This window comes from Lonchura striata, chromosome 22 (genome assembly GCF_046129695.1).
Source record: "Lonchura striata isolate bLonStr1 chromosome 22, bLonStr1.mat, whole genome shotgun sequence".
Taxonomy (NCBI): Eukaryota; Metazoa; Chordata; class Aves; order Passeriformes; family Estrildidae; genus Lonchura; species Lonchura striata.
The window spans coordinates 7,156,581-7,174,650 of record NC_134624.1 but is presented as its reverse complement, the minus strand read 5'-3'; the positions used below and the strand labels follow the sequence as shown (position 1 = coordinate 7,174,650).

At 41.9% G+C, this 18,070-nt stretch overlaps 1 protein-coding gene across 1 annotated transcript in view; it reads left to right on the top strand.

Moving 5' to 3' along the window:
* The window catches only part of MED27 (mediator complex subunit 27), an 84,285-nt gene extending 66,602 nt beyond the window's left edge, over positions 1 to 17,683 (top strand). The window contains exons 5-8 of the mRNA XM_021543531.2: positions 1,280 to 1,387; positions 7,588 to 7,629; positions 14,742 to 14,819; positions 17,271 to 17,683. Coding sequence (XP_021399206.1) covers positions 1,280 to 1,387; positions 7,588 to 7,629; positions 14,742 to 14,819; positions 17,271 to 17,405 — 363 coding nt within the window. The 3' untranslated portion in view covers positions 17,406 to 17,683. The remainder of the gene's footprint in view (positions 1 to 1,279; positions 1,388 to 7,587; positions 7,630 to 14,741; positions 14,820 to 17,270) is intronic.
* The last annotated feature ends 387 nt before the right edge of the window (positions 17,684 to 18,070 follow it).

Below are 18,070 nucleotides of genomic sequence, written 5' to 3'. Positions count from 1 at the left end.
TGTTCCTGCAGCATTATGCCTGGCAGCCTGTGTGCTTGATGGTTGTCATTGTCTTCCCTTCTTGTTTCCCTGTCTTTCCTCTTGCTGTGAACTTGTCCTGTGTTGTTCTGACTTTTCCCTGCTGGAGCTCTCCCTGTCCTGTGCCAAAGGCTTGGCATCACTTCTGTCTGTTTGTGGCTCTGTCCTGCTCTGTACTGATTAAATCAGCTCAGGCTGGGGCTGCTGGTGTTGGAACAAGGTGATGGGCAGCAGTCATTAACAGAAGTTACAAAGGAATAACATCCAACAGATCAATAAAGGTGCATATTGACTGATTTCTTTAGGTGTGGATTTGTCTGCTGTGGTCAGCAGTAAAAGCACATTTGTTTTAGGGGGTGTTAATCTATACAGGATGAAATGTTGGAACACTGGCAGAAAATGAGCTGCTGCTGGTTGGAAAATATTGAAATTAACTAATTGCTTGTTTTTTATCTCAGTTTTATGCTTTTGTGGGTGAGGAAAAGCTCTCTAATAATCTCTGCATAACAAAATACAAAGACGAGATTCTTGTTAGACACACATCTTAACTGTATTGAAGTACAACTTCATCTTTGAAATGTAAATTGATTTTTAGATTAAAATGCCTTCATTATTGCATTTTTGTCAATAATATAATTTAGGCTTGTTTCTGTTGTTATACTCTGATTGACCCTCTATATTTTCCATTATACTAGTTTTATTCTTTGCACTTTAACACTTTCACGGAAGGAAATGAAATCTTTGAAAATGTAACATTTTTACTTTAAGCTGTAGCTTCCTTTGAAATAATTTTACATTTTTATTGGACAGAAAATGTTTTCCATTAAACTCACGGTATGCTTTTACAAGCCAGCATTAGGAGAGTCCGATTCTTCTTTAAAATTGTTTTTCTCTAAGTGGACTTATATTGGAGAATATCAAATTCATCGAAAATAATCACATTTTCCCATTGTTTTTGACAAGTTATTGAGTTGTGGTGTTAATAAAATGGAGAGAATTGCTTGGCAGTGTCACGTCTGCACAAGGGAATTCTGTGAACTCATACATTTTCAGTTGCAAATGAATGTTTGTTTGTTCTGCACTTTATAGTATCTCTCCTCCTCATAACGCACACTGCTTTTAGATCTTTTATTTTGGTCTCTCTATAAAATATTGAAAACTGAAATTGCATCAACTTTAGCTGTTAACTGGATGGTCTTATGAATTCAGCCCCCATCAGCTGGCCCTCAGCTCCTTCGTGTCCTTGTGCTGCTCTTGCCAGGTCACCTTGGGGAAGGTGCTGAAGGTGATCGTGGTGATGCGCAGCCTCTTCATTGACCGCACCATCGTCAAGGGCTACAACGAGAACGTCTACACCGAGGATGGCAAGGTGGGTCACAGCCTCTCCAGCAGCTCTGCACTTCATTTCCATCTGCTTTCATGGCAGAAAACTGGGCTCCCTCTGCAGGCACACCAGAAACGTAAAACTGGCAAAAGACTGTCTGCACGATGTTCCAGTTTAAATTTGTCTTGCTTCGCTTGGGTTTTGCAGCCCCAAATCTCTGAGTTCTTTCTAAGCGCTGAAGCTTTTGCTTGAATTTCTGATTTATCACCTTAGACCCCGGTTGCTGTGTTCGTAGTGTCTGCTGAGAAAATATTTTTGCAGTGTACCAGCACATCAACAGCCCAAGGTTCAGCTTTTGCTCTTCTGAGAGCCATTGAGAAATCTTGGGCTGGTTTTTTTTGGCTTGATAAACAAAACAGAGAGGATCATTGGTAGGTGCTCCTCAAGAATTTGCTTGCCAGCAGCAGCACATCTTGAACAGCAGCTACTACAGCAAGCGTTACCTGTTTCCACAAGTGATTTATTTTGTGAACAGCTCACCCTGCTTGAACCCTGAGATTTCCTGTGCCTGCACACACTCCATATGGTCTCCTCAGCACATCAGGAGATGTTAACAGGACCTGACGGCCTTAGCTCAGCTCGGGTCTCTTTCCAGGGCAGAAGGGTCTCTGTTCCCAGGACATACACCAGGACTCTCCATTCCAGTAAGAGTGCTAAATACGTCCATGTTTCACATTGTCTCTCTGGAGCTTTCTCTTCTGATTATGAAGCCTATTAAAATAAGAAGTTCATTATATCAAGATGAATATTTGGCACCCATAGGCCATGATATAATGAGGTGAGACTTCTTTTCCTTTCAGAAGTGATAACTGTGTTTCAGCACACAGAAGCACATTGTGTGCTGACCCAGAGTTCAGCAGCTCTCAGTCTGAGCTCTGTTCTCTGGGAAAGGCCAGGAGCTGAGCTGCTGAAGGAAATAGTACAGTTCCATTTCCCATGTGAGACATTCTCCCTCAAAGGGCGGAGGATTGGCCTAAGAAGTAGTAAAATAAAAATTGCTTAATTTTGATTTGCCTTTTTCAGATAGGCAGGTTTAAATACCAGTTTGCCACAGAAGCAGATGCTCTTTACTCCCTGTATATTTGCATATAAATGCAGAGCTGCTGCACCAGCCCCTCTTCACCCCAAGTTCTGCATGGAAGTGAAATGATGGTCTGCTGAGAGAGCACTGACAGTGTGTGATGGATTCCCATGTCACACTTCATTTGGGTGTGCTCGTTTTCTCTGATGAATCCAGTTTCCTTTGAAGCTCCCTTGAAATACAATAATGCTATATATGCTGAAAAGCTAAGTAAGGAGTTCCTTTCTGAAACTCAGCATCTGGCACTGGGATTCTGTTCAGCTCAAGGTGAACTCTCCTGGGAGCTGCACATTGTTCCTCTGCCATCGTTTGCTGCCAGGGGACAGCAGGACTTGCCAAGGCCAGCTCTGGGCACGGGGCACTAACCTTTGCCTGCTGTCAGTAGGGAGCAGTTCTGCTCCTCCAGAGCATTGCTGTTAACACCTGGCTTATTTCTTGCTTTAAGCCAGTCTGCAGGGGAGTCTGTTCTCTACTCATTTAGCTTTGTGTCCAAACCCGGGCTGTGTGACTGCTCCTGCAAGGCTGCACCAACCTGTGACCTTTACGTGGCACTTTGCTATTCCAGAGGGTATCCCAGAGATTTTGCAAACCTGAAGGTCTCTCTTTTAGGTATAAATAGGAACATTTCATTTGACTGAAGTAGAACTGGAGTTGGAGCCACTTAAATCATGAGCAAATTTGGCTTGAAAGATTAAATAAATGCGTAGCTTGCTAGTTTTGCCAACTGGAGCACATATTGACAAACAGTGAGCTCCTTTTTTTTTTTTTTTTTGTCACTAATTAACTACTCTGGTAATTGGAGAATAAGAATTAAGATTGTGTTCTCACAGTGATTTGCTTTCCTCATTGTGCCTGCTGGGAATGAGCGATTGCAGTCAGTTACGAACAGAGTCCATTGCAATTCCTTTCCTGTCACAACAGATGCTGTTGGGAAGGTATTTCAGTGAGGTTTCTACACCATTCTGGCTTCTCAGATGCTAGCCTGATAGCATGAAAAATGCACCAGCATTAAGGAGAAACACACAAAAAAAGTAAGAAAAAGATCAGTGAGTATCATCGTTATTAAATAACAGAAATATGGAGAACCCTCAGGAACACAGTAGGCGGTGATAATTTTTCCAGGGAGCAGTTTACACAGTCATTGTTGATTTGGGACTTAGCTTATGTATTCCTAGGAAACATTTAATATTTGTAAACAACAGGGAGATGAGGAATTAGGTGCTAACATGCAATATGGCAATGCTGAAGTGCCTCTTTTCTGTAAGGCATGCTGAAGAAGGGACACTGGATAAATCTTCTTTGCACTGGAATGACTGGGTGAGGGTCTCTTGAGTCACCCTCCAAACTGCACACTTTGGAAAGGCCTTTAAGTACAAAAAGTGAAATTCCGTGGGAAAAGACTTTTTACAGGTAGAGAGGGGTTTGGGGCAACCGGATGTATTCAGTGGCATTCAAAAAAGGAGAACTGGCCATCACTGAGAGACTGGTCACACAGGCCATAAATGAGAAATGGACTGTGCACAAAAGAGGCCAAAGATTTCCCTTCTGATCAGAGCAGTCATCATTTATTATGGAAAATACACTGTTTTTTAACAAATTCTGCATTGCTGGGAAGAAAAGAGAAAGAGAGAAGTGCAAACAGCAGAGCTGTTGAGACTCTTCTGGTCCTCCAGTCAGGCAAGTCTGGCAAAAGCCCCCAGATCTGGGTGTTTCTCCTGGTTTTGGAGCTGCACAATGACACACCAGAGCAGTTACCCAGGAAAGCTGACATTGCATTTTCCAGGTTGTTTTATCTTGCTGTGTGCTCACACAATGAGCTGTGCAGGTTGACAGGTGCTTACATGAGAGCCTCACGTGCTCTCTGCTGAAGTTTCCCTAAATTGGGTCCTCCCTCTTACACATATAAATACTTTCAAAATTAAGGTGAAAAAACAGAACTTCTAAGCTTGCAGTGAGTAAAACAAGACCAGCCATTCTGGGGTTTTATTTTCAAGCTTTGCTTATACAGACAGAATCACTGCATTTCTTAAGTGCCTTGTGTACCTCTCGTGAATTATTCACAGACCCTGCAGAATGTCGTTGCCAAGCTGCCAGCTGCATAACTTGGACATTTTTGGTGCCACTTTGCAAAAACAGTAAGTGAGATCTGGCAGGCTCTGACATGTCGTGGGTGCTGGACCTGCTCACAGTTGCTCTTGCTCACCATCCTAACCCTTCGTGTCCAGCACAGACTGATGTATTTTAATTACCCTCATCATTTTAGTGGTGGCACAGTGCCACCCTTAATTTCAGACTGTGGCATGCTTGTTGTGCATTGAAATTTAACCATGGATAGTAATTAATTACTAGTGTTTTCCTGATTCCTGACTAAATGAAGCTATGCAGCTCATCTTCACAGGGCAGCTGAGCCATCGATCTGCCAACAAAAAGTCATATTGGGATTTTTTGGCATGATAACGCCATGCTTTTGTTTGGATGCAGAGACCAAGAACCACCTTGACAGGGCACGTGGGCACTTCACTGCCTAGCCAAATTCCTATTTTGCATCCCTTAGACTTAACTAAGGAAACATAAGTGTCTCTGTTGAATTCTCATGTTCGGGAACTTGGGTTATGTTAATGCTATGGCTTCATTAATTACCCCATATCAATAAGAAAAGGCAGCTTTTAGCCTCCTAGCGTAAGAGAGGAGAAGAAATAGTAGTATCAAAGGAAAGCTTCAAAGACAGGCAGAGCTGTCTCTGGGGTAATTTCTGATCCCTGCATTCTCACCACTTCAAAGCTGGCTGTGTGTGTGTTTGGGTGAAGGGGGGGTTGAATCTGATTTCTCTAATAAGTGTTGGCACCGGACCTGTTTGATATGGGATGCAGGGAACATTCTGGTTTGTTATCGCCTTTGAAATCGCTCTGCGACCTTCAGGAAACGGCCTCTTGTTCCAGCTGCTGGGGCTGGGTGGGGAGAGGGGCACTGGGGAGAGAAAGCCCCTGTTTCATTCACATGCAGAGGATGCCCTGAAATTGTGCTTTCAGCAGTTTTTTAGTTACAAATGTGTGTCTTGATTGAAAGTGAAAAGTTGAAGAATAATAGACCTATAACGATGCATTCTTTAATCTGCCTCTGCCTTAACCCTCAATTTCAGGAGGGAAAGGTGGGCACTCATTTAGGATGTATGCATGGAGCAGGGGCTAGTGGTGTTTTCTTTCTTCCTTTTTTTGTTCTTCCTGTTTTCTTTCTTCCTTTTTTCTTTCTTCTTTTTTAACATGGATAGCATCACATCTGTAAGACAGACATTCATTACTTTTTCAGCTTTCCCATCTCCATGCCAACTAATGAACATTCAGAACCTGTTGAACTCATCTTAAACCAGCATCTGAAGTGGACTTTTTTTTGAGCCTAACTAGAGAGGATCACATACTTGGTTTGATCACTGGAGATTAGCAAACCATCTATACATTCCAATTACAGCAACTCTGCAGTCAAAGAAAATCTGTAAATTACATTAAAACTAGGTTCTTTTTAAATGTACATTAATTTTTTTTTTATTTTCAAATGTAGGCTTTTCTAATCTGGAAGTGCAGTGCTGCAGGCATAGGTGGGATAATAAATCAAGCCTGGATCTGAGTCTGGGCTGCACCCTGAGTGCTGGTGTTCACAGAGGTTCCTGATCTCACCCCAAGAGCCAGGAAATGGTACAAAGTTTGCAGGGAGGTGCCTCAGGGTACTCGTGCCTCCATCCAGCCTGGAGAAGGCATTGAGCCATCAGCTGCCTTTTGTCTCCCGGCAAGGTCAGCGCTGCTGAGCGGTGAAACATCGACCCTGGAGTGGCTTTTGAAGGTTTAGCATCACGTCCTGTCCACACTGAGCACTGGGGACTCAGGAGTCACTGCTGGGCAGGATTGGGACCTGGACCACTTCCCACTGCTGCTCCTGAAAGAATGAGAGCTTTTAGCATTCTGACCATTTTTAGCATGGTGAATTAATCACTTGGACTCGGCATCCTTCCCCCTCGCTTCCCTCACCTCCCTCTAATGTGTTTTACTCACTTCACATGACTTCCTTCATTTCAGACTCTTTCTGTGCCTTTGAAGAATCTTGTACTGTCAGTTAGGATGTGTGGGCACCTGAGGCAGAACTGAAAGGATCAGTTGTACCAGAAAAAGAGAGAGCCCCCCTTGTGAGAATGTGCATGTCCAACCATGGTAAAGGCACTGGAGGAGCTAGCCCTGCTTCAGAAATTCACTCAGAAGTTCTTCTGTCTAGACCAAGATTCCTGAGATTAATGCTTTATCAAACACCTTTCCTGTGACAAGTTCTGTGCAAACAGAATTGTTGAGTACACTGGGATCTGTTTAAAAAAAGTGATTTGCACGTTTGGGATTGATGGAAGCTCCTCTTGTTTTTCCCTGCTGCTTTTCCTTGACAGAGTCTGAGATGTTCCACAGGGCTGGCTAAGAGAGCATTAATGTGTCAGTAGGAATTGTTAAACACCAGAGCCACTGGGCTAATAAATCTTAAATTTCAGTTTTGTACTTTTAGTTTGTATGTAACTGAGCACACGTTTAAGTCATGGATGTATGCAGTTATCTACAACCTTAAATCTCTCTTAGTGTGATTTTTGTCTGCAAATGTAAATTTGCAGTTTCCTGAGGGATGTTTTATTTAGCCCCAGTAGACCCAAAGCTTTAGTTTAATTCAGCTAAATGCTCTTTGTGTCGTTTGTAACTGAATCACTTATTCAACACAAGACAAGCATAAACTTAATAAAAATGCTCTCATTTTAGAAACACACTCAAGCTGATGAATATTTGCATAGATCAGCCACAACCCCATACAAATGAAGATTTTGCTTTTTTAAAGAGAACTGATTAATTCAACAGGTCTTGTATGTATAATTTTTTTATTGAAACTGTGCTGAACTATGCTCATTCTTCATTGCAGTACAAAGGAAGTCTTATGTTATTAATTCCCTTTCTTGGATTGCAACAGGTGAGGGCAAGGGGTCAAAAGAGTGAACTCAGAGATGCATCTTTGTTGATCCATTTTCTCTCCAAAGCTGCTTCTTTATCAGTAGTAATATATAACTTTTTTTTTTTCCCTACTGTAGCTTGACATATGGTCTAAATCCAACTATCAAGTTTTTCAGAAGGTAAGTTGTGGGAATACCACGCTCATCTGCAACGGTAAGTCTCACATCATTTCTCTCTACTTAAGGCACATATGTGGAATTGGTTTTAAATATCTGGGCCCTTATGTTAAATAATTCAGAATTTATTCTTTGTCATCACAACTTGTAAATAGCAAACAATAATCTGTAATGATGGAAAACTGTGAGTAGAAAAGAAGATCACTTCTGGTGTTATTTAATTTGGATTTATTTCCCATCACAGTTCCAGTCCATGGTTTGGAATAGGAAATCAAGAGATTATACTACACTAGTCTTAAAATTTCATGAGAAATCTTAGAGCATTCCCTTCTGGAGTTTAAATCTTTTGGGGGAGAAAAGACTATTTCAGGTTCATTGGCATTTTGCTTTGTTGTTTTCATTGGGGTTGGTTGCCTCACATTCCTGCGAGGTTGAGTTTAATAAATCAGTGGAACTCCCTTTCCAAAATGAGTTTGGAAATATTTTTCTTGGCATTATTTTTGCCTGCCCTTCTTCCCGTGATGGTATAAACAAGAGGAGGGACTTACTGGAATGAATGTTGTACCATAAAGTGAGAGCAGAGCGATGAGAGAATGGCAGCAATAAAAATAAAGCTGCTAAGAAGGTTAAAGTGCATTTTAGAAAGATCTATATCTTGCTATTTTCAAGGAAGGGAAGATTTCTCTTTGAAGGCCTCTTGTCAGAATGCTGTAAGTTCAGATTGATCCGAGTTTAAATTCCAGTTTCCCTACCCTCAAGCCCCAGTTTCAAGGAGCTGGAGCCTCCAGCTGCTGCTCTGGCTCCTTTCATCCTCCTTTGGATTTTGTGAAGCAAATGGGGGTCAGGGACTCGAAAAGGGCTTAAAAACAGGGGTCAAAACTCTGGCACCTTGGCTGTGTTTGTGCAGCTCCCTTCCAAGATTTCAGAGGCAGTCAGGAGGGAGGTGCTTGACCTGGGATATTGCCCTGCTGCAGATCAAAGAACAGCTTTTGGGAACCTTGGTTGCTCTCCCTTCTCTGCCCGGCATTAAAGCGAATTTTTGCTGCAGTTGATTCTTTACCCCGGAGATTACTGGTTTAAATATTCTTTCTATTTTAGCACCAAGTAGGGTAATAGAGCAGGAAGTAAAACAGCATTTGGTTATCATCCTGCTTTATGCAGTGGAATAAATATAAGGTTCTGGAATGACCTGCATTATCTCAAATTCCCAATGTGTGTGTTTGGTTGTACACTCATTTGGGCATAACATTGTCCTCCTGGATGTTCTGGTTTAGAATAACTTGAAAGGGTAAAGTAATATTGCTGAATTTTATGTTAAATGATAATAAATAATCAGGTTTTGATGATATAATTGTCTATAGCAAGATGAGAGAGTTCAGTAAATGTCCAGCTTTATTATATATCCATGTTAAGGACTCAGGGTGAATAAAATTTCCCTTCATGTCCAGGTGATGCTCTCAGAGCAGAAGGTGGAAGAGATCAGTGGGAAAACATGAAATACCCCTTTCCCTGCTACCTCTGTGGCTGCACTTTGGATAAATGAGAATCTTTATTCTCTTTCTAAGTTCATTTTGTCCAGTTTTCTCTTGATAAATATCAAATTAGTAATATTTACCAAAAAATAAAAACCAACCCAGAAAGACCTCAGGGAAAGGGTGTTCTGTAACCAGCTGAACAACTGTCTGTGGGGGGGGTTTGTAGTAGTTTTATGGATTTTTTTTGCTGGCTCTGTCACTGTGTTACCTTGGACAGCTTCACCTCTCTTTGGCTGAGTTTCTCCTCCCTCAGGCTGGGGTAATACTTGCTGACTTGACAGGAGCTCTCACTGAATTGGTTGCATAGAGCTCTCAGTCTGAGAAATGTGATAAAAATGCAAGGAGATGGCGCCTTCTAATCAATAGGTGGTGTAGATTGAGCTGATAGTTGAAGAAGTTAAGGCTGGGACCCACATCAAGTTTTCAAACAGGTGATAGAAAGTGCTGTGGTTCAGCATAGTAAATTCTCTGTGGTGCAGTGCTTGGTTTGATTTCCTCTTTATTCTCTAAAGCTGCACTTGTGTCTCTTTGTAATACCCAGGAGCAATGATTTAGGAGTAGCAAAATGAAGGAAATAGATAAAATAGTGTTACAGAAACTATTACACTCTGTTACCAGGGTAGGATCTGTACTGCAGGATTTTCTGAACAAATGTTTTCATGCCACTGAAAAATCATGAGTAAATGTGTCAGAGCACATCTGAATGTTCTTGAAATGTGTTTCTCATGGCAGTCACCAGTATGGCAATGTGGAAGAAGGAAAAACAGGGATGAGTAACTGCTGCCCCCATGGAGGAGGCTGGGCAGCGCTTTAAATGTACAATCCATCACCCCTCTGAAGGACAGGGCTGTTCTTCTTTAAAACCCCAGCCAAGTTCCCAAAATCCCTCTTCTGTGATAATACAGCAACATCTGGAGCTCCCCAGATCCCTGCCTGGGGGAGCTGCAGTCCTGTCAAATCCTCACAGGGTTGCAGCAGGACTTTCTAGGTTAAGGACCAGAGACCTCTGATCTTCAATCCAACCCTGTCAAACCAAGCTGAATTTGTCCTGACTCTTTGTTGTCAAACACTGGCTGTGTCAGCAAGGCTTTTCTCTCTCCTTCTTATTAGGCAGGGTACCTGAGTGTGTGTGTGTGATTTGATGGGGGCCAGCTCCTGGAGGGCCCATTACTGTTCCAGTGTACAGTCATTTTCCCAGTTCCCTGGAGACTTCCTGAATCTGGTCCTGGGGTGAGCAATCCTTACAGGCACTGAATGCACCAGCAGGGTTAGATCCAGAGAATGGAGCTGGGAAATGAGAGAGGGGAATGCTGAAAGGGCAGAAACACAGGGAGCAAAGAAAAGGTTTTTCAGGCTTCCATGTTGGTGTGACATTTAAACTCCACAGGAGCAGCAAATGTTTTCATCTCAAACCTCCTAATTTTAACACCTCATGCCTCTTGATCCACTAAAGCAAGAAGAGGAATAAAACAGGAAATAAGGAAAGATTTTGAGGCTTAAATCCTGGTGTACATGAAGGCTGCATAATTACAGTCGTGCAGAGGGTTCGGAATTCTAATTGTAAAGAATGGTACAATGTTCATAACTTTGCATTCAAAAAAGGAGGGAAGAACAGAATTTTGGAGCTGCTGTGAGTGAATCAAACTGGAGATGGTGTCAAACAGCTGCTCAGTTAAGAGCAGTGTAGCTGGGTACTGTGATGAGCTGTTTAAATCATATGCAGAGGCTTTAAACCTATATATTTCATTCTGATTTTCACCTAAACAGTCCCACCCGTTCTGGTCATGATTTTGCTTGATCTGCTTCTCCCCAAAGCAGATTTTCAGCAGAACCTGGAGAAGCTGTTGGTGAGCCGTGTGATCCCAAAGTGATGGCATTTTCACCAGCACAAGGGCACATAAGTATTGTAATGTATGAAGATGTATTCTTGTCAATAATCTCCGAGAGAGAGCACATGCAGGATGAATGCATGCATGAGACAAAGCGTGGGCTCTGCTGCTGCTGCTGCTCAAGGAGAGGAGCTGGGCTGCTCCAGGGTCACCTGGATCAGCCCCTGGCTCTCTTCAGAGACCTGCTTGAGTGAAATAAAACCTCTGTGACCCAGTCCAAATAAGCAGAACAAGCAAAATAATAACTGAACACTGTGAGCTCTGAAAACAGCTGGTAAATCCTGTCTTTCAGAGGATTGTGGTGGTGTTTTCCTGAGCTGGGAGTGGGGAAGGATGTGTAAAGATTTGTGTGAGTTCCTCAGTGCCTGTTCCATCCATCATCCTGCCCAGCACCTCTCAGGCACCACATTCTGTGCTCCACATTCCCTCCAGAGAGACTCAGCTGTGTTCCTGGAGCGAAGATTGAGTAATGGGGATCCTTGGAAATGAACTAAGGCATTCGTGCAGTTTTCCACGCTATAAAAGATCTAAACACTAATAAAATAACTTCCTTTTTTTCCTTTCCCTTAGTGCTGTGATCAGCCTTCAGAGCTCATTGCTACAGGCTGCAGTTAAGGCCATGAACTTACAAGGTTTTGGGAGAAAAAAATTAAAAACCTTCCAGGGGATTTAAAGAATCCCTTTATATTAGATGGAGTTGTCAGTGCCATGCTTGAGGGAATAAACCAGTAAGTGGCAAGGAAAGTTGTGGCTCCTAAAGGAAGTTCTGCACTTACTTTTGAGGAGGATATTTCCTGGCAATGAGATAGAATACATGGGGAGAGGGAAAGCTTTTATAATTCAATCTTGGGATGGTTTTTATTAGGCCAGGTGTAGCTTCATTCACCTGGTCTGTGGTGGAGCAAAGCTGTGCCTTAGGTCTTTGCTTTTGTGCTGCTTATCCCAGTTCCAGGAAGCACTTGCTCAGCCTTCTTCCCCTCTAAATTGTATATATATATATATTTTTTTTTTTTTAATGGATTTTCCAGCTTTGGGAATACTGTATGACAAACCAGTGTCATCAAAACCCAATAAAGCCGTTTTTGGATGTGTCACCTTTGGAAAACTCAGTACTGTCCCAATGCATTACAACTCTTCCTTTAAACAATTGAGACTTTTTGCCAAATTTGTTTTTTCCGTGACACTGAAGTCTCTTTTCCTCAGTCTCCAAGTGCTTAGTTAAACAATGGCTATTTTATATAGCAGAATTTTGCTGCAGGATATTGCCTTGTTTTTCCTTTTTTTTAGACAAGAAACACAAGTGCTTTTCAATAGATGAATTGTGAAATATTGAGCTCTTCTGCAAGATATCTTGAAAATCCATTTCAAGGTCCAGAGCAGAGCTATCCCAATCGATGTGTGCTCCCCTGAATATGTTTCCCTATTAAAAAAAAGAGAAATTAGAAAGTGACTGATAACTCAGATAGCAGTAGGTAAGGCACAACGATAAAAGTGGAGTTAATAAAATAAAACCCTGAGATGTACAAAATATCATCCTGCACCCAGAATAAATTAGTTTCTGATTCCAGCTTGGCTGGAATAAAAGTGTGTCCCTTAAGTGAGCTGGCACATCCACAGTTTGTTTTGCTCTGCTTTTGTGTGAAATTGTATTGCCATTAGGAAAGCTGGGTATTGATCTTTTGGGATTTTTTTTTTTCTTTCCCCCCTCCTCTTTTTTTCCTTTTTCCTCTTTTTTAATCTTGATTAGTTTGTGTTTTCTCTCATCATCTCTGTTATCTTGAGGGGGTTAAATTCTCCCTCACTCCCATGCCCTGGGCAGTTTATCCATGGCCCAGCTCTTTTCTGATTGACATCGGGATCTTTGCTGGGTTGGGAAGGGGAGGGGGAGTCATTCCTTTACTTTTCTTCCTCAAATTTGACACCCACTTTGATCTTTTTTAGCTATCAGCTCTTGCTTAGGGTAGAAATCTGCCTTCTTTTCGTGCAGAAGGCATTATTAGTGTTGCAGCAATGCTGGGATGGCTTTCATCTCCCCAAGGAATCTCATTATCTTTACATTACAATAGCAACAGCATATGGGCAACTTCGCCAAAGTGGCCAGTCAATTTAAATTTGTTAATAGCAGTATTTTTTAAGCAACTTCTTTCGGTGCCAAGAGAAAACAACTTTGTTATTGAGGAGGAAAAAACAAAAACAAAACAAAACAAAAAAAAAAAAAACCAAAAAAAACAAACCACAGTTTGTTAGAAGTAGAAATGCAGCAGAAGGAGAACGGCTGCTCATAAATATCTTCAGAACTTCCTATTCTTTGACATGTCTGCTACTATCCTATAAAAGCACCATCTCAAAAAAAAATTCAGATAGCTGGTGGGGCTCGGGTTGGCTTCTGAGCACTGCATGAGATGTGTTTAAAAGAAATGGCTGGTTTGAGTTATGCTGTGCTATTAATGCAGAGTTCATCACTTTATTTCTCATCTTTATTTTTACATGGTAGCAGAAAAATGGCTAAAACGGGCCGAGGTCCGTTTTGTGAATATTTTTGCAAACTCACCAGAATGTGCAAAGTCCTGAAAGTTTTCCCTTGCAAATGTCAGAATCACATGTGAGTCCCTGCTCAGGCTGACAGAGCTGGGTGTGTGAGAATGATGGGGAGCACATCCTGTGTCTGAAATAGCAGGAAAACTCAGAACTGGCTGCAGACACACTGATGTGATGGAGAATCGTGGAGGAAGTTTGTATGGTGTGAATGAGAGCCTGGCTATACATGGATTTATTCAGGAATATATCTTTGGCAAAGCCACCTCCCTGAATAGCTTCGAGCACGAGCCTCTCTTGTCTCCAGTGAAACTTGGAGTGCTCCAGCTCCCATTGCTGAGCTGGATTTAACTGCAAATGGGGAACAACTGGAGTTAGCTGGGAATAGCAGTGGGAATTTCAGTTCTCACCTTCTCTTACTCAAAGTTTGCTGTAGTCTGTAGACTAGCCCTGAGAAGAGCTCCACTCCCTGTGCCAGAACTAGAAAATACAATTTAATCACTCTCTACAAAGTAATGGATTTTGTTGGAAGCTTTGACATTACTGATGAGGACCATTGAGATTCATGAGTTGAAATGTGTGAAAGAGCTCTTGTGGTTGTGTTGTTGTTTTGAATTCTTTATTGTCCAGCCTAAAGAGTTTTTCCAATAATTTCTTGCATTCAGCCTGGAATTTCTAAGAAGCAGTAAGCTGTTTACTGTGCTGATAATAGATAACAGGCTGAATACTGCTAGAAAATTGTATCATAACTGTCAGAAAGTGCCTCTTCCAGAATAATTTTTAAATGGTAGTTATTTAAAAAAAAAATCTGTCAGCATTGGTTAGTTTTCCTGATTTTTCTTTAATTATTCTTGTTAATATAAATATACATTTTATATGTATTGTGTCCGTGTGCAATTCCCAGATGTATGATCTTGTTATGGCTCTGTCTGGGAAATTAAAAAGCTTTTTATCAGAAATCTTTTCGTAATGCAAGTATTTATAAACCATAAACATATTAATTGATTCCTGATGTCAGGGGAAATGAAACTGAGTAATCCTTGTACTCCCTGGTTTGCTTCCTCCCCGTGGAATTCAGTTTTCCTCCAAGCTAGCACTGCTTTGTGTGAAATGGGGAGTGAATAAAGGTATTTTCTTTCTCCTTTCCCTGATGCAGGTGACAGATCATGCAACCACTGCCCTGCTGCACTACCAGCTGCCCCAGATGCCAGATGTGGTGGTCAGGTCTTTCATGGTAAGTGTGTTGGAAAACATCTTTTTCCAGCCCAATTTGAGTGTGTTTGCAGTGATTGACATCAGGCAGTTGGAATTTCCCCAGCTCTATCTAACTGGAGGTTGATTCTTTGTGTCTCCTACCTGGACAGGGATGAAGAGCACATCCCCATTTCCCTGGGAGAATTGGTGTTGGAAAACTGAGCTGGGAATGACTCTTCTGTCCAGGTCTCAGTATTGGCCTGATGGTTCCTGTCTGCAAAGGTCTGAGTGCTCTGTCAGAACAGGAGGAAAAACCCCCTCAGCCAAACTGTGTCCTCTGGCCCAGCCCTTTGACAGTTCCTAGTCTGAAAGTTCAGGATGTACAAAATCCGCTCCACTGGAAGTCCCTGCTAAGAGGAAATTGAAATTCTCAGTATTAGCAATCCAGCTGAGGCAGTTTGCCCAGTATGGGAGGTGATGGGCATTATTTACAGAAGGTTCCATTTTGCTGTATCCAAACTTGGTTCCTGTGGAACTGTGTGTACTCACCCAGCTCAGCAGCAGGTGTTTGGGGAAGCAAGGAAATACTGGAGTATTCAGATCTTCTCTTACTGAATAAAATTAATCCAGTACAATTCTACCTCGATACACAGATTTATGTTTATCCTCTGTAATTCTTTTTGTATTTAGAATCCTATTTGTGAAATAAACTTGCATAAGAAGCAGCCGTGTTAATCAGGGGGTGAATAAAGGAATTAAAGTTCAGAATTCCTTCTACCAAGATGAATTTTGGCAGTGGAGGCTCTTGCTGTTCTCTCTGCTACAGTCAAAGAAGGATTTGGAGAGAGATTTTCTTTACAATTCAGGCTTTTTACTCCATTTCCTTCATGTTGCCCCTTTACCTGGGGCAATGCAGCTGAGACTTTGGGAAACATAAATCTCATTTTGCCATTCACTGTCTTTAGGAGTGTTTAGCACCAGTTCTTTTACATCCTTAATTTCCAGCGTGTAATTTCAGAGCAGTCAGGCTCTCCTTCCTGCTGTGCTGGATTGGTTATTTAATAAAAAGGCCACTAAGATGAAAGATTTGCAAAGTGTATCTTAAAATAATAGGTTTTGAAAGGTGAAAGCAACCATTACTGGTCAGATCCATGTTCAACATGGTCCTGAAAATGAATGTTGAGTAGAACAAGTGCTTTGTGTGGGACAAGGCCTTGCTGTATTGATCAGAGAAAACACCAAAGCTTCCAACAAAGCAAAACCAGCACAAGTGTCAATATGTTGGGCCTTTCAGCTGTCACTTGTGCAATCCACATGACAGGATCTTCTGGAGCCCTAATTTTCTGATGGGAATGAAGAACCCATTCCTTTCTTTTCTGTCAACACACGTCTCAAGTGCACAATTTAACTTCATTTACCTATTTTTGTATTATGGCTCAGAAAATTCAATTTCTCGATAGTGCAAGCAAAGCCCATCCAAGCTGAAGTAAATAACAGCAATTTACTTGTAGAGTCATGTTGCCCTTGTCCCCATATTTACTGCTCAACCCAGACAAGATCTAGCTCTTCTGGAGGAGAGTTATTGACGGCCCAAGGTTTGGTTGCTATAGAGAAGACTCTGATGAAGATGGAAGGATTTGTTTCAATAAACTCAGCTGACCTCTTCTTTAGAGAACAATTTTCTCTTATCGATGTAATTCAATAGGACTTTAAATGACAAGATTCATGTGGCATCCTTCACAGTATAAATCTGCTGGTCTAGGGCTTTTTTAGTTGTGCATCTCCTTGAGTGGGGAATTGGGTTATGCAATGCTCATTGCTGCTTGTAACAATGGGAACAACCCAGTTCAGAGGCAGGAACTTTGTGAAGGAACATATGAACTTACCCTGTGTTGTTCAGCACTACTGGCCTTTTATTTATATATATATATGTGCAGTCATCAGTGTAATCAGGTTTAAAATGGCTCAGTATTTTTATGACCAGTGAGTATTGATCCTAAAATCGCATTAGAGAGGAAGTTCATTAGCTGGATGTGGGAGTCCTTCTGTCTTCAGCTCTGGAGAGCCCAGCCTGCAGTGGGAGTGCAGCAGGGGTGATAGATGGTCATGGCAAGAGACAAACCAATACTCAGCTGGAGAAGGCACCACCAGGAGGAACAATTATATCCCAGTAAAAATATAAAGCATTGCAGCACTTGCCTCCCCTCACAATTCTGGAGCTGCAAATGCCTCCTGCTCACAGGGCAGGAATTTCTATTAACAAATTTGCTTAAGTGACTAAAAAAGCAAGAGATGATTAATAAAGTGGGAATTCAGCTCTACAGTGACCTTGTAATCTTCAGCGTGCTTGTGTTTATAAAATCACCCTGCACCTCACTGGGGCCTGGCCAAAGCACATCCTCTGTCCTTGCTGCTCCTGTTTGACAAGAGTAATGACAAAGGGCAGCATCCATATCTAGTTGTCTTTAATTTCTCTCCCTTTTCCTTTTAGACCTGGTTGAGGAGTTACATAAAGCTGTTCCAGGCTCCGTGCCAGCGCTGTGGGAAGTTCCTGCAGGATGGCCTGCCACCCACGTGGAGGGACTTCCGAACCCTCGAGGCTTTCCACGACACCTGCAGGCAGTAGGAGCCCAGAGGAGTCAGCCCTGGGGGTTTGGGGACAGCACTGAACCTCCCTAAGCAGTGAGGTTGCACTGAACCATTGGACTCTCACATCTGCGAGGCACGTGTGAGACTGATGGATATTGGAGGAGAATCTGAAATGATCTGCCTGGCAAGATCTGACTGTAATTATCATTACTCCAAAATTTAATGAAAATATCCATTGTACAGTTTGCGTTTTGTGACAGAATTTGCAATGCTGAGGATTTTTGTAAGCTTGAAATAAATTTTGTATTCTCAAAATTTGTGCTGTTTGTTCTGTTATTTGGTCAGCAAAACCTTTGGGTTTGGTGTGGATTTTTCAGTGCTGCTCTTTTCTTTAGGAGAACTGGAAACTTTTAAACATGCTGAAATGTTGGGGAGGGGAATTGTTGCAAGGCTGCTTATCTCAGTGCTGGGATGTTTTTGTGGGAGAGGAGATTATGGCGATGATTAAACACGGAATTTCAAAGGCATGTGGCAGCTTGGAAGATGCAGTGTAACTTTCTAAGGGGGGGGGAAACAGATGTTTCCCTTTACTGAAATTGTAATGAGAAATGTTAACAAAATCTGCATGTATTAAGTGGTTAGGAAACGTGTGATGAGCACTGACAGTCGTGTTCTACAACTGAAATAATTCAGCCCTAAAGC